The sequence below is a fragment of the Ammospiza nelsoni genome, chromosome 19, assembly GCF_027579445.1.
Source record: "Ammospiza nelsoni isolate bAmmNel1 chromosome 19, bAmmNel1.pri, whole genome shotgun sequence".
NCBI classification, from domain to species: domain Eukaryota; kingdom Metazoa; phylum Chordata; class Aves; order Passeriformes; family Passerellidae; genus Ammospiza; species Ammospiza nelsoni.
This window is the reverse complement of record NC_080651.1, coordinates 720,036-736,565: the sequence shown is the minus strand read 5'-3', so window position 1 is coordinate 736,565 and position 16,530 is coordinate 720,036. Positions and strand designations below refer to the sequence as shown.

Here is a 16,530-nt window from a genome sequence, read left to right as displayed (position 1 = left end):
TTTCAATCGGTCTGAAGCGATTTTAATCCGTTTGAAGCGGGCGAACCCGCCGCGCTCTCCGCGCCCCCTGCCGGCGCCTCAGCAGGCGGGATGCGAGGCCGCGCGACTACATCTCCCATGCGGCCCCGCGGCGGCGCCGCGCACGCGCAGTGCGGTGCCCCCCCCGTGCGCGCCGGAGGCCGGGGCGGCCGCCCCGGCCCATCATGTAGGTGCAGCCGCGCCGACCCCGCGCCAGCCGCGCAGGGACCCCCCCCCCCCCCGCTCCCCCCGGCCCCGCCCGGCCCGGCCCGGCCTGGCCCGGCCCGGCACGGCGCGGCCCGGCGCGCCCCGAGCCCCGCGCCGCCCAGGCGGGAGCGCGCGCGGCGTTCCGGGGGGGGAGCGCGCGGCTCGCATCTTTTGTGTGTGTGTGGTGTGTGTGAGCGCGCCGGGCGGCTCGCCCCTCGGCGGGGCCGCGCACGGGGGGACGGCTCTTTGTGTGCGCGCGCCCTGCCCCCAGCCCGCCGGGGGACAATGTCTCAGCCCCGAGGTGAGAGAGCGCGCGTGCACGTGCAGCCGCGGGTGGATGCGCGCGCGTGCAAGGGCCGCGCGTGCATGCACGTGCACGTGCACGCTCGTGCACGCGTGCACTCGCTCGTGCAACTTGCGGTGGCGGGGTGGGGGGGGGAAGCTGGTGCGCGCGCGCGCGTTCCCTTGTGCAACTTGCGCGTTCCCTTGTGCAAGCGCGCGTGCAGCTGCGTGTGCGCGTGCATGTGCGTGTGCGTGTGCATGCGCGGGTGCATGTGCGTGTGCGTGTGCATGTGCATGCATGGGTGCGGGTGCATGCGCATGCATGGGTGCGGGTGCCCGCGAGTTTGCACGCCCGCCTTGCCCGGGGGTCACCGCTCACGGTGCAGCCTCCAGTGCTCGCAGCTCCCGGTGCAGCTCCCTTTGCACCCCCGGTGCAGCCCCCGGTGCAGCCCCCGGTGCAGCCCCCGGTGCAGCCCCCGGTGCAGCCCCCGGTGCAGCCCCCGGTGCCCCTCGGCCGCCTTTGGCACGGCCCGGAGCGAGCGGGGGGTGTTGCAGCAGCAGCAGCTGCAGCCGGGGCTCGGCGCGGGGTTAAAGCAAACTTTTAAACAAGTCCGCGAGGGAGATGAAAGGTGAAACTGGAGTGGAGTTACCGGGAATTAAATATATACCTATGTTTCCATGGGAAAGTATTGTTCTCGTGCCAGCGCTGAGATCATTTTCCACCCTTTTCTCTCCCCCCTTCTCTCTTTTAATATTTGGTAACTTTTGGTCACACCAGCACGCCCCGAGCGTGCAAAAAAGGCAGGAATGGAGCGTTTGGAAGTGCAGGAATTGGGTGTTTGGGAGCTGCAGAAAGGCAGGAATGGAGCAGTTTGAAGCTGCAGGAATTGTTTAGGAGCTGCAGAAGGGAAGAAGTTGTGAATTTAGGAGTTGCAAAAGGGCAGGAATTGTGCATTTTGGAGCTGCAGAAGTTGAGAATTTCAGAGTTGCAAAAGGGCAGGAATTAGGCATTGTGGAGCTGCAGAAATGCAGGACTAGAGCATTTAAGAGCTGCAGGACTGAAGCATTTAGGAGCTGCAGAATGCAGAAATTATTAATTTAGTTGCAAAAGGGCAGGAATTGGACATTTTGGAGCTGCAGGAGTTGAGTATTTTGGAACTGCAGAAGTTGAGAAGTCTGGATTTGCAAAAGAGCAGGATTTATGCATTTTGGAGCTGCAGGAGGTGAGTATTTTGCAGCTGCAGGAGTTGAGAATTCAGGATTTGCAAAGGGGAGGAGTTAAGCATTTTGGAGCTGCAGAAGTTGGGAGGTTAGGAGTTGCAAAAGGGCAGGAATTGGACATTTTGGAGCTGCAGAAGTTGAGAATTTCAGAGTTCCGAAAGGGAAGGAATTATGCATTTTGGAGCTGCAGGAATTACACATTTTTCAGCTGCAGGAACTGAGCATTTTGGAACTGCAGTTGAGAACTTAGGAGTTGCAAAAGGGTAGGAATTGGGCATTTGAGAGCTGCAGGAATTGTGCATTTTGGAGCTGCAGAAGTTGAGAATTCAGGAGTTGCAAAAGGACAGGAATTGAGGATTTTGGAGCTGCAGGAATTGAGGATTTTGGAGCTGCAGAAGTTGAGCATTTTGGAGCTGCAAAGTTGAGAGTTTGGGAGTTGCAAAAGGGCAAAGCTGAGCATTGAGGAGCTGCAGAAGGGCAGGAGTTGAGGCCTGAGGAGCAGCAGGAGGGGCTTTGGGAAGGGGACAGCAGTGATTTATTTCTGCCAGCGTGGTGGTGGTGGTGGTGGTGGTGGCAAAGAGAGAGCTGGCTCTTTGCTCTTTGCTTTTTAACTCGCTGCTCATTCCTGCCTGCCTCTGCCTTGTGCCCTTGCAAGGGCGGGGGGGCAGGCTGGGAGGAGGTGGAGAATTTCATATTGCAAAAATGCTGCGGGAATGCAACAGGGAGAGAGCTTTAAGGAGGAGTAGCTGTGGCCATTCATTGTGAAAATCCCTGCCCGTGACACAGACGCAGCTTTTGGAAGTGCTTGGGGTGGATGTTGCAGCTTGGCTCTCGCTGCATCCTGCAGCTCTCACGCATATTTGGGATTTTGGGGGTGACAGGAAGCGTGTGGCCTGGCAGGAGCAGGTCCCAAAGTGGGTTTGGAGCTCGTGTTGTGTTTATTTATTTATTTATTTATTTATTCAAACTAACCCTTCCACAATAATCCTTGCAAGGCAGGACGTTGGGAATGAGGTGCCTGCACAGCTCTTGCCACACAGCTTTCCTTTGTAAAAAGAAAAAATGTAAAGTTGTTGTATAATTTATTCCTAATTTGGGTTTGCTGCAGTCATCTTTTCCAGCCGAGCAGGGGAATTGTAAAAGTTTCCGATGCAAAGAGCCAAGGGAGTTTGATAATGCAGGATTGAACCCAGGGGTACCCAGAGCCCTCTGCCACTGCCAGGGCGGGACAGGGGGTCCCCAAAAAGCCTGGGGGTGGCAAAGGCTGAGCGTGCAGAGTGGTGACACCCAGGGAGCTGTGCTGGTGGCCCTGCAGAGTGCTGAGTGTCCCCCAGCAGGGCCTTGTACCAGGAAAAGGGAGGATGGAAGTAGCCAACCCACAAAACATGATCTCAATGAATGGCATCATTCTTGACTCCCTTTGCCGCCCTCCTCGCTGCCTGCAGCACCAGTGCCTGCATTCCTGGCACAGATGACTTTTCCAAGCTCAGCTGTTCGGGCCCAGCTTTTGCTCAGGAAGGGGTTTCAGCTCTGGGCTCTGCAGCAGAGGTGTCGTTCTTTGGGATAAGCTGAGTTTTTGGGATCAGCTTTCATGTGCTGCACAGGAGGTTCCTCAGCAGCTCTGTGGAAAGTACAGCCCAGCGCCTCAGCCAGCTGCTGAGCCCTCTCCCTGCTTTGAATCCTTTCCAGAGTTGTTCTGAGAATTTGCCAGAGATTAATTTTTTTTGGTGCAGCGTGGCAGGGGGAACATGTGAGCAGCAGAGTTGTTCTTGCTCCCTGCAAGGAATCCCACCTGGTTCAGGGAGACCCTACCTGTGCTGTGCAAAAAAATGGGGGGGGATTTGCTTCCTGCACAGTCTAAAGAGTAAAACCCCCTGGAATTCAGGAAAAAACACTTTTCTTCTGGCTTTTTTTGCAGCAGGAATGAGCAGCATTGTGCTGGTGGCTCTGAGCCACCTCACCTGCCCCTGAGGGTCCACCCAAATACAAAACTCACCTGAAGTCAGAGACACCCTGCATTTCACCCTGCGCTTGTTCATCCCCTCTTTCAAGCTGCAGACTGGTGTTATTTGTTTGATGTAGCGGCCCACAGCAAAAATCAGCTTTTCCTGAGCCCAGCAGGTTCCTGCAGCTTGTTCCTCATCTTTGGAGATGGGGCTGCTCTGGCCAGGAGGGCCTTGGTGTTGATGGGAGCTCAGAAGTTGAATCCTTGCCCAAATCCAGCCCATTTGGCTGTCATGACTAATAGGATATTATTTTGGAAGGGGGGGGGGGAAAAAAAAAAAAAGAGGAAGTCCATATTAATTTCAAGCCAAGCACAGTTTGAGGCTGTAAATCTGGACTCTGGTGACAGCAGATATATTCAGGAGTCTCCCAAATTCCTTGCAACGGGGGGAATTATTCCCTGGCAAAGCCCACATGGGAGCAAACACCTGCAAATATGCAGATTTCTCCATTGCAGTGAGAAAAGGGAAGGGGGAGCAGCACCCAGGAGAGCACTGATTCATAAACACACTGAAATGATGTTTGAACTAAGTGTTGCTGCCTGTTGGTCTCACACCTGAAGCTCAGGCTCTTGTTTCAAACACAATTTTCAGCGCTCCAGCTGCAAAGGGAAGCTGAGATTGTGAGCAGCACGTCCCACGTGATGCTGGCTGAGCGTGCACCCCATGGACTTTGACCAAAGGCCTGCACCTAGTCCAAATACCAGAGTTTTATGTGAAACACTCATGTTTTCCCCAGCCAGAGTCTCAGTGGAGCAGCTGTAAAGCTGAACTATTCTTTGTTGTTGGGTTTTTTTTTGAAGCCCTAGGTAGGTGGCAGGTTGTTGCTGGTGGAGGATTAACCTGCAGGCAGCTCCTGTGGGTTGTGCAATGTGAATTTTGCCTCATCAGCACCAGCTCAGCTTCTCCCCACTCACACACTGCCATGACACAGGCACTTGGCACGGTCAGCCGGGTGCAAGCCTAGCAAAGCCTGGACTAGCAGCAGATTTCAGCTGCAGCTGATGATTTATTCTTAATTAATTTTTTTTAAGGGTGCCCTGTTGAATTAGGTTAAGTGCTGGAGGTGCCTGTGTGCCTGCTTTGGGTTAAGAGAGGGGACAAATATTTATAAAGAGGTTTAAAAACCTCCTGCAGTGCCAGGCTGGAGGAATTACCCAGCTTGGGAAGAGGAAAATGTGGTTGGGGCAGAAAAGTGGCTGGAGGTGAACCAAAGCTGTGCCCAGGTGAGGGCTGAGACACCTGGGTGAGCCCCTGCTCTGCCCTCAGGAGGTGTTTGTCCTGTCCCCATGTCCCAGCATGTCCCAACATGTCCCAACACCACTGCTCAGGCCAGCAGCTGCCACCCAGCAACATATTTAATATTTAAAAGCTTCAACCAGGAGCAATTCTAGCAATAAAAGCTGCAGGAAGACGGGAGCAGAGAGCTGAGTGCTCCTGCCAGGCTCCTCAATGCTCCTTTTTATTGTGGTGTTTAAGTCCCCAAAACCTGGGGGCTTCCTCAGGGCTCAGTTCCCTCTACTGACACATCCACGAGCTGCTGAGGTGAAGCAAATGATGCTCCATGAAAACCACAGGAGTGATTGGAGAGATGAGACTCTTCACATGGAACATGGTCACAGCAGGTTTGAGATTTTGTGTTGAAAATACACAAAGTGATTAAAAAGTTGCCTTTTCCCCCCAAACAGTGCCTGTGTCTGTTGTCACTTGGGCTTTTCCTCTTGCTGCAAACAACTGACAGCCCCTCTGCAAAAAGGACTGAAAACCAACACACCTGAAAAAAGCTGGAAAAAGAAGAATAGTGTGGGAGTTGTGTTAGCACAGGAGTGGGGATGCTTCTCCAGCCCTCTGCAAATGCCCTTGGAGGCCCAGAGCTCCTCAGCCTGGTGGTTGTGCTGGTCCCCAGCCCTGCCCCAAGGGGTTCACCCCATGAACTCGAATTCCGGCTGCAGAGGCAAAGCTCTGCCCTTGCCAGGGCAGGGCACAGCTGTGATGGCAGCATTGGCACAGCAATTCTGGGCAGGAATTACTCACCAGGGCTCCCTTCCTGCCCTCTCTCATTTTGGGGACCATTTTGGGGTGTATTTAAAAGCTGGCAGCATCATTAAGATGAAATGTTGAGTCAGCCTCCAGTGGCCAGGAGCGTTCTTTTGGTTTGAGACGTGGACAGAGCTGTAATTAAAAATAATAAAAATCTGTTTCATTACCTGTGCAGTTCCTTAGCTCCCTTCCTCAGGGCCTGGCTGGGAATAGTTTCAGGGATTAGCATTATAAGTGGGAGCAGGGAAGCAGATCCAGAGGCTGGAGCTGTGCCACCTCACATATTATTATGGTCTGTGGTGGCCAAGTGGTGAAGGCCATTGGGTGCAATTTCCGTAGCTGCTCATTGCGCAAAAACTGGGGGTTCTTTTGGGTTTTTTTTTTTTTTTTTTTTTCTTTGCTTTTGTCTTCCAAATCCACAATATTCTGCACTTGACAGGTGTGAATGGAGAACTGACTCCTGCTCAGTGGCCTTGGCTCAGTGAAAAGCAGTTTGGAGAGGGGAAGTCTGAGCCTGGTGCTTGTAGGGCTTTCTGTTGCCTCAAAGCCAGAATTAAACCCATCCTTCCAACCTCCCCATCCTTTTAAAATGGGGATTCCAAACACACAGAGGGTTCATCCCACCAGGACATGGGGTGCTGGAGCATTTCCGAGTCACCTTTCCTTTGGCCATGGTGCACAGAGATGCTGCACATCCTCTGTGGGAGCTGCAGGAATCCTCTGGAGCTGTGAAAAATCCCTCTGGATCTGCATCCCAACCTCCAGCAGGAGCCTGGATTTGGAGGGGCAGGGTCAGAGATGGCATCAGGAGAGGCTCAGCTGCTCTGGCTGCATCCCCCACTTGCTGTTGGAGCAGTGTCTGTGGCTTTTTGGGCTGCAAAATCCCAGTCCTGTGAAGCCCAATGCAAACAACCTCTGCAGCTGGGGTAGGGTTTCACATTTGTGAGAGAAAAAGCATTTTTTTTCCCCTACTCTAGCAGGAAAACTGCACAGAGCTGAGCTGATCCAGTTTCTTGCTGGTGCTGTTTTGTTAGCCTACTTAGCAATTTTATCATCAGGGCTGGGTTTTCTTAGCCTGCACCCAGGCAGATCAAAAATCGTGAGAAGAACTGGAGCCACTTTTACTGCATTCAGATGAAAAAAAAAATAAAAAAGAAAGAAAAACCCAGCAGAAGTTGCAGATGAGATGCCAAAGATAAGGCAGCAATAGGAAATCAGTGCAGGAGTCAACACTTGAGTGTGTCTGCAAGAAGAGGCCTTTAATGAAGGCTGAATCAGCACGGACTTGGGAGCTGCTTTTGAAGGAGAATCATTTTTCTAAACAAAAATATGTAATTGCACTCAATGAAAAATGCTTATCAATGCCAAATGGCCCCAGAGCATGGTGTGTGTGGCTGCTGTGCGCACATCCCAGGCCTGGTGGTGGTTTTTGTGCCTGCCCTGGGGGCTGATCCCTCACTGCCTCACTCCTGGCTGCTCACAGGGATTATTCCACACTCAAGCAACAAGTTACAAAAATTACAGCTTCACTCTGTGGTATCATTCCTCTCATGAATGTTTATTGCTTCTGCAGTAGTTCAAGGTCAGATATAGAAAATGACTCAAAAGTCTTTTGTTGTTCTGAGAGCTCTGAAGTGATGGAAGGCCCAATCCAGCAAACACAAACCTTCCCAGAGAGCCAAAAGGGAAGGGAGAAAGAATATTTTATAAAGGCAAACCCAGCATTGATTCCTGACTTTTTGAAGTAGGTTTGGATTAGATATTAAAAGAAAATTACTTCCTGTGAGGGTGGTGAGGCACAAGGACCTGTAGATGTGATGGTTGCCTTGGCATATTCCATAGACACTAAGAAACTTAAATTTTAACTCTGTTCCCTATTTTATACCTTATTTTATCCAAGAAATCCTTGTCTCAGCCTGGTTCTCCTGGTAGGTTGTTAAGGGATTGTGGTTTTCATCTCTAGGAATTAAAAACGGAAAGCACAGGGTGCCCAGAGAGGCTGTGGCTGCCTGGAAGTGTCCGAGACACCCCTGGAAGTGTCCAAGACCAGGCTGGACAGGGTTTCGAGCAATTTGGGACAGTGGAAGGTATGAGATGAACTTTAAGGCCTCTTCCCATTCCATGACTGGGTGATTTTTCCCTGGATTTGCTCTGTTCTGTCTGCTCTCACATCTTTGGTGTGCAGCTCCTCAGGCAGAGCCCACTGCAGTCACTGCCTTAGTCCCTGCAGGTGGGAGGGGAGCAGTCCCTGCCACATCCCTGCCACAATTCCTGCCAAAATCAGGGCACACAAGCTCAGAAGGTGTTTTTGGCAGCAGCTCTGCCCTCAGGGTTGGTTTGTGCAGCACCAGGCACAGCCCTGGGCACAGCTCCTGCTTTCAGGGCACCTCTCCAGCACTGGAGTCACAGCCACACTTCCCAGCTTGGATTTCAGCACTGCCCCTTTTTCCTAGGGCTGCTTTCATTGTCTGCAATTAGGGTCTCCAGTGCTGCAAAAAGTGTGAAGGAATAAAAGCCAGTGTGGCTTTGTGAGGGCTGGGATTGATTTCTGCTCTCAAGCAGCTGACGCTGTGACCTTTTGGAAAGGAGCTGTCGGCCTGTGGGGTTTGTGCATGTGGCTGCCCAGGGTCAAAGCACAAATATGGGATATTTAGGAAAGGAGCACCTGTCAGAGCTGAGAGCAGCTCAAGGAAGAGACAAGGACTTTACATGCTGTCATTAAAATGCCAAAACCCCAAAAGTCGATTTGTTCGATCACTTGCCCAAAAGGCCTGGAGCAGAAGTCACAGCCCTGAGGGTGCAGGGCTCACCCCAAACCCTGCAGAAGGAGGTGCAGAACAGCTCTGACCATCATTTCCTCACAGTTTTGGCAGCAGCAGCAGGACAGGGAAGCTGCTGCAGCTGAATCTGAGCGGCTCTGAGGTTTGGGATGGGGAGATGAGGATAAAGCCTGCACTCAGTCCCAGGTTTGCTTCTCTGAAGAGAAAGATGCTGCTGGTTAATGCACAAGTTCCCTCCCAAGCAGACCTTGGTACTTAACTGTGTTAATTAAATGCTTTCAAAAACCACAAGATTGACCTTCACTGCTTGCCCACAGATTTTTCTCTCATTTAACAAGCAGAGGGCTGTCAGAGTAGCCTATTAAAGGAGAAGAAAGGCAAGGCTCTAATACTGTTGGGTTTTGACCTGTGCCAAAGTGTTTTTCTGCTTTTCAACTCCTAAGAGATGGAAACCACAATCCCTTAACAACCTACCAGGAGAAACCAGGCTGAGACAAGGCTGAAATAAGGCACAAAATAGGGAACAGAGTTAAAATCTAAGTTTTTTAGGTTTTATTCCATATCTATGGAATATGTCAAGACAGCCATCATATCTACAGGTCCTTGTGCAGCAAGTGAGCTCTGCTCTGTGACATGGAATTGTCCTTTGGGAGAGACCTTCTAGAAAAAAAATAAAGTCAAATAACAGAGGCTCTGACTTCCTTACCTTTGTCAAGGACACCAGCAATTTGCTCATTGCTAATAAAACTCTGGAACATATCTACAGAAAGCTTTGGATCCCTGCCAAGCAATCAGTTTTATAAATGAAGCAAAAGAGCAGATTGTGCATTGCAGGGAAGGACATCCCACATCCCAAAGCAGCCCCCGACTGGAGGGAGAGCCCAAAATAGCCCCTGGCAGCTGGGGAGGGTGACACAGATGCTGCATTCAGAGATGGTGAGAAACAAGTTGATTTCTGGAGGCAACAAATGAGAAAATCCTTCACTGAAAGGGTGATTGGGCGCTGGGATCACCTGCCAGGGAGGTGGTGGGGTCACTGTCATGTCACATGTCACTCAGTGCTGTGGTTTAGCTGGTGAGGAGGTGTAGGGTCATGGGTTGGGCTTGATGAGCTCAAAGGTCTTTCCCAGTGGTTCTGTGGAGTGAGAGCAGGCTGAATTCCCGTTGTTTGGCAGAGAGGAGGAGCCCAGGGCTTGCAGCCCTGCATGTCCCTGTGGGGTGACAGCAGGGCAATGTGCCCTGGCAGTGTCCCTTTGCTCAGAGCCACCTGAGCAGGGCAGCACCTCAGGCTCCCTCAGCTCCATTCATGTCACCAGGCCGTTTACTGAGACAAGAATAGGAAATGCTTAAGGTGCCTTTAATGGGTTGGTGAAAGGATTTTGGGAAGCTTTGAGGTCACTTGGTGCATGTTTTTATTTTTGTCTGCATGTGTAAAAGGTTGATGTAAAATGCTGTCCAGGATACAATGTGAAGTTCACTTCAGGAGAGACAAATAAGCCTCTGGCCAAGGCAAGTTTAGCTTGAAATGCAAGAGAACACTATGACAAAAAATATATCTTAGAAGTGGGGTTTTAATTCTTCAGCAGGATCTAAAATTCTAGAAAATAAATATGTCTTCTACACAGACATTTAAAATCAAGTAAATTCAGAAGAGACTTACAAGAAGCCATTCCTTTTTTTTCCCCTTTAGAGCCAGCCATGCCTTTCCTTTTTTTTTTCTTTTCCTTAAGAGCCAGCCATGCCTTTTTTTTTTCTTTCCTTTCTTTTTTTTTCTTTCCTTTCCTTTCTTTTTTTTTCCTTCCCCTCAAAAACATTTGGTGCTTCCCCCGCAAGAAATCAGGAGCTTTCTGTCTGATAAGGGGCTGGAACAGCTTCCTGCAGTAGGAGAGAATTTCTCCTCTGGCTCTTCCTGCACAGAGGCAGAACAATGCCAGCACTTCCAGCCTCTCTGTACCTCGGATAATCTCATTTAGGCTCCATCCTGTGCGAGCATCTCCTGCCAAGGGGGGCTGCTTTTCCAGCTGTTTGCTTTAAAAAGGTTTTTTAAAAAGGGTTTTTTTAAAAAGGCATTGCCACAGCAGAAAGGCAGGAGGTTCACTCAGCGCTGATGCAGAGCAGGGCCTTGTTTGGAGCAGTAGGGGCTGAAGAATTTTTTTCTTTTCTCTTAATGAAGAGGCTAAATAGGATTTTTTTTCATCCTGAAAGTGGGATTTTTTAAATAGGATTTTTAATTTTTTTAAATTTAATTTTAATTTAATTTTTAATTTTTTTTAATTTTAATTGATTTTTTTTTTTAATAGGATTTTTTCACTTCATCCTGAAAGTGCACATGGTAAACTCAGAACATCTGAGTCCTTTTGCATGGGACTGAATGTGCTTGGTTGGAGCAGTAGGGGCTGAAGAATTTTTTTATTTTGCCTTAATGGAAAGGCTAAATAGGATTTTTTTTTAAATCGTGAAAGTGGGATTTTTTTAAATAGGATTTCTAAAACTTTTTATTTAATTTTAATTTTTAATTTAATTTTAATTTTTAAATTTAATTTTAAATTTTTTTTAATTAAAATTTTTAATTTTTTTTTTAATAGGATTTTTTCACTTCATCCTGAAAGTGCACGTGGTAAACTCAGAACATCTGAGTCCTTCTGCATGGGACTGAATGTGCTTGGTTGGGGTCGAGCACACCCGTAAAGGAATTTACAAGCTTGGGATGTATTTTGTCCTGGTTGCTAAGCGGGATGGACATTATGGGTCTGTGTTGATGATTTCTTTTATCCTGCTTCTCTTGGTTCCTTTTTTCCCCTTTTTCTGCTTTCCTTTTTCCCCAGTTCTGCTCATCTGCCCATGGGAAGCATCTCCGTTTTGGGAGTGTGTAAGTGAAGCTCCAACCTCAAACCTCTCATGGGGAGTTCTGTGGAGGCTTTGGCAGGAGGGCTCCTAAAAGGAGATTTGCATTTTCAGCTTCTGCTTTAGAGATGTGACCTGATGGGCTTTGATCCATGTGCACGTATGAAGAGAGAGAAAAAAAATCTGCCCACTTGTGTCACTTTATTGGAAGGACAAGAGTTGCTGTCACAAGTCTGTCACAGTGCTGTCATGGATTTCTTCAGTGTGATTTCCAAATTGAGATAAAACTGCATGATAAACCTGGGGAAAAGCTTTTGTTCTTTATAAATGCCTTGTATTCTTTCTAGGCCAGACAAGCAAATGTGCCTTCCTCAGCCTGGAGGAGGATGAGGAGAGATCTCAGCAATTCCAGCCTCTGCCCTGGGGGCAGCTCCCACCTCTGCTCTCTGGGACAGGGACAGGGAGAGGGGACAGGGACAGGGACAGGGACAGGGGAAAGGGACGGGGACAGGGACAGGGACAGGGATAGGGAGAGGGGCAGGGACAGGGACAGGGACAGGGGACAGGGACAGGGACAGTGACAGGGATAGGGAGAGGGGCAGAGACGGGACAGGGACAGGGGACAGGGACAGGGACAGGGATAGGGAGAGGGGCAGAGACAGGGGACAGGGACAGGGGACAGGGACAGGGGCAGGGACAGGGACAGGGACAGGGACAATGACAGGGATAGGGAGAGGGGCAGGGATAGGGAGAGGGACAGGGACAATGACAGGGGACAGGGAGCAGGGACAGGGACAGGGGCAGGGACAGGGACAGGGGACAGGGGACAGGGACAGGGGCAGGGACAGGCAGTGCTGGGGCTGTGGCAGGGCATTGGGATGGATTTTAGGAACAGGTTCTTCCCCCACGGAATGGGCACAGCCCGAGGCTGCCAGAGCTCCAGGAGAGTTTGGACACCACTCCCAGGGATGGCCAGGGTGGATTTTGGGGTGTCAGTGCAGGACCAGCAGCTGGACTGGATAATCCTGATGGGTCCCTTGCAGCTCGGGTTGTTTTTAGGATTTGAGGGCATTTGAGATGATGTGCTGGGAGGAGTGGAAGGCAGGTTTGGGCCAAGCCAAGCAGCAGGGTGGAAAAGCAGTGAAGGAGGTGGCTGGCAGGTCGTGCTCTGACCTCTGCCTTAAGCATGTCTGAACTTGAAAAAGCTTCCCTGGGAGCTGCATCCACCTTGCCCTGCTCAGCCTGGAGCTCCTGGAGCTCCCTCCTGTGCCAGAGCTGCTGCTGGTGGTGGTGCTGGAGCAGCTCCAGTGCTTGGCTCTGTGTGCCCCTGGGCTCCTGAGCAGCCCTGGGCAGGGCGGGCAGTGCCATAAATGGGGGCAGTGCCATAAATGGGGGCAGTGCCATAAACAGGAGGGCAGTGCCATAAACAGGAGGGCAGTGCCATAAATGGGGGCAGTGCCATAAATGGGGGCAGTGCCATAAATGGGGGCAGTGCCATAAACAGGAGGGCAGTGCCATAAACAGGAGGGCAGTGCCATAAATGGGGGCAGTGCCATAAACAGGAGGGCAGTGCCATAAATGGGGGCAGTGCCATAAATGGGGGCAGTGCCATAAACAGGAGGGCAGTGCCATAAATGGGGGCAGTGCCATAAATGGGGGCAGTGCCATAAACAGGAGGGCAGTGCCATAAATGGGGGCAGTGCCATAAATGGGGGCAGTGCCATAAACAGGAGGGCAGTGCCATAAACAGGAGGGCAGTGCCATAAATGGGGGCAGTGCCATAAAGAGGAGGGCAGTGCCATAAACAGGAGGGTAGTGCCATAAATGGGGGCAGTGCCATAAATGGGGGCAGTGCCATAAACAGGAGGGCAGTGCCATAAACAGGAGGGCAGTGCCATAAATGGGGGCAGTGCCATAAACAGGAGGGCAGTGCCATAAACAGGGCAGTGCCATAAATGGGAGCAGTGCCATAAATGAGGGCAGTGCCATAAACAGGAGGGCAGTGCCATAAATGGGGGCAGTGCCATAAACAGGAGGGCAGTGCCATAAATGGGGGCAGTGCCATAAATGGGGGCAGTGCCATAAACAGGAGGGCAGTGCCATAAACAGGGCAGTGCCATAAATGGGGGCAGTGCCATAAACAGGAGGGCAGTGCCATAAATGGGAGCAGTGCCATAAATGAGGGCAGTGCCATAAACAGGAGGGCAGTGCCATAAATGGGGGCAGTGCCATAAACAGGAGGGCAGTGCCATAAATGGGGGCAGTGCCATAAATGGGGGCAGTGCCATAAACAGGAGGGCAGTGCCATAAATGGGGGCAGTGCCATAAATGGGGGCAGTGCCATAAACAGGAGGGCAGTGCCATAAACAGGAGGGCAGTGCCATAAATGGGGGCAGTGCCATAAATGGGGGCAGTGCCATAAACAGGAGGGCAGTGCCATAAATGGGGGCAGTGCCATAAACAGGAGGGCAGTGCTGTAAATAGGGGCAGTGCCATAAACAGGAGGGCAGTGCCATAAATGGGGGCAGTGCCATAAATGGGGGCAGTGCCATAAACAGGAGGGCAGTGCCATAAACAGGAGGGCAGTGCCATAAATGAGGGCAGTGCCATAAACAGGAGGGCAGTGCCATAAATGAGGGCAGTGCCATAAACAGGAGGGCAGTGCTGGCCAGGAGCTGGGTCAGTGCCCGGAGCTGGTGGTGGGACACAGAGGAGTCACAGCTTTGGTTTCCTGCATTTCCCCTGGCTTCCCCCAGCAATGGTGTTTTTAAATGCCCCACAGAGGGGTCTCAGCTTTGGTTTTTCTGGGTTTTCCCCTGGCTTCACCCCAGCAATGGTGCTCCTGGGTGTTTTAAAGTGCCCACAGAGGGGTCACAGCTTTGGTTTCCTGCATTTCCCATGGCTTCCCCCAGCACTGGTGCTCCTGGATGGTTTTAAGTGCCCCACAGAGGGGTCACAGCTTTGGTTTTCTGGGATTTCTGTGGTTCCACACGTTTCCCCCAGCAATGGTGTTTCTGGGTGTTTTAAAGTTTATTCTGGAGGCATCTCCAGCAGAGGGAGCAGGAGTTGGTTCCTCCCCTCTGCACTGGTCAGAATTATAAATTTGCTTTAAAAAAGGTTAAAATTGCTTACTGAAAGGTAAGCAAGAGCTTACTTGCTTATTTTTATATCTCAGTTATTAAAGATGGATCTTTAATAACTGAGACATAAAAATAAGCAAGTAAGCTCTTGCATCATTACAGAATAGCAAGAGAGCTGTGTGATGGTGTGGCACCAAGGCAGGATAATCAAAGCTTTGACCTTCACATGTTGAAGTTAAATCACAATATTTGGCTGAAGCTTTGCCAGAGTTCCCAATGACAGAATGCCAGGGGACAGATCCTTTCCTGCCATGCCAGAGCTGTTGTGGTGTTCCTCTCATGAAGGAAAAATCTGGGCAGAGCTGGCACCTCATTTCTGACCTGCACATGGATTAACACAGCCCTCCTGCTCACCAGGGCCTTCTGCAGAAGGTGAAGATGCTCAATAAATAAATGACTTGTGGCACACTTCTCTGTTTCCATGAGTATTCCCATTTGGCTCTCAAAATTATTGATATTTAATAACTCATTGGAAATGCACTCTTATCGGGGGGACAGACAGACTCTGGTAACCAAAATGTGCAGATAAACAAGAAGAAATGGCATCCCCTGGTTTCAGTACTGTCACCAGTGACCCAGCAGCCTGCAGCCCTTTTGCAGGGTGTGTTAAGAGGAAAATGGGCAGAGTAAAAGAGATTAGCCCCAGTCAGGAAATTACCTCCAAAATTCAATTACTGACATACAGAGCTTGCTGAAAGGCAGGCAAACAGCTCCTGATATTTGCAGAGTTTGGTGACATTTCTGTCCATGTCTGCACCACAGGAGCCACAGATTGAGTCTGCTGGAGTCCTTATTGCAGAGCTGCCTGTTCCAGCTTTTTCTTCTGCTGCTGTTCAGAGCTTCTCCCGTTTTCTTCTGCTGCTGTTCAGAGCTTCTCCTGCTGGAGGCCGGGCGGAGGCAGGCACCAAGCCCCGTCCTTGTGATTTTACCTGGCAGCAGAGCTGCAGAGCTTTGTCTGGGCAGTGTGGGTGCCTCAGCAGGGACACAAATAACCCTGGCGCTGCTCAGGGCTGCCCCAGTTCAGCGGGTGCACTTCGCCTCTCCCTGCTCTCCCTGCACAGCCCTGCTATTTTGGTTTGGAGCCTCTCCTGGCCTGGGTTTATTGCAGCTTGTGGGGCTGAGTCAGAGCAGGGAGTGCAGCCCTGTGAGTGCAGCCCTGAGATGGAGAGAGCCCGGGGCAAGGAGTGGAGCTGGGGCACATCTGGATGTTAGGGACACAGCTGGGTGCTGGGACATGAATGAGTGCTGGGAGAGGCTGGATTCAGGAGCAGGGAGGTCATTCTTCCCGTGCTCTTGGCACCGGTGTGGGCACAGCTCGAGAGCTGTGTCCAGTTTAGGAAGGATGTTGAGGTGCTCGAGCACATCCAGAGGAGGCACCAAGGCTGGTGAGGGGCTGGGAACACAAACCCTGTGAGGAACCCATGAGGGAGCTGGGGTTGTTTAGCCTGGAGGAGACTCGGAGGTGACCTTATTGCTCTCTACACCTTTCTGAAGGAGCCACTGTGGAGATGCCACATGAGGGGGACACGTGGGGATGTGGCATTTTGTGCTGCAAAACCCACAGAAGTGGCTGCCTGAGGAATGTACCCCCTGTGTGTTCTCTGTGAGGGCTGGATTTCCATTTCAGCTGGAGTGGATTTTCCTGCACCACCACCTTCCTCCCTGTCACCTGCAGCTCCATCCCAGAGGTGTTTAAATCCAAAATTCAGTGCCTGTTCCACAAATTTCAGAAGGTTTTTACCCATTTGGAGCCCGTGGGAGGAAGGTGGTGGTGCAGGACCCACTGTGGAGGTGCCACATAGGGGGGACACGTGGGGATGTGGCATTTTGTGCTGCAAAACCCACAGAAGTGGCTGCCTGAGGAATGTGCCCCCTTTGTGTTCTCTGTGAGGGCTGGATTTCCATTTCAGCTGGAGTGGAGCCATGAGGAGTTCTGGTACAGCCCCAGCAGCCGGGCTTCTCCTCAGCCCCACTCACTGAGCAGAGACTTTGTTA

The 16,530-nt window shown here is 51.1% G+C and overlaps 1 protein-coding gene across 1 annotated transcript in view; it reads left to right on the top strand.

Moving 5' to 3' along the window:
• The first annotated feature begins 379 nt into the window (after nucleotides 1-379).
• MAP2K6 (mitogen-activated protein kinase kinase 6) overlaps nucleotides 380-16,530 on the top strand; it is a 38,826-nt gene continuing 22,675 nt past the window's right edge. Inside the window, exon 1 of the mRNA XM_059485704.1 lies at nucleotides 380-526. Within this exon, the coding sequence (XP_059341687.1) occupies nucleotides 511-526 (16 nt within the window). The 5' untranslated portion in view covers nucleotides 380-510. The remainder of the gene's footprint in view (nucleotides 527-16,530) is intronic.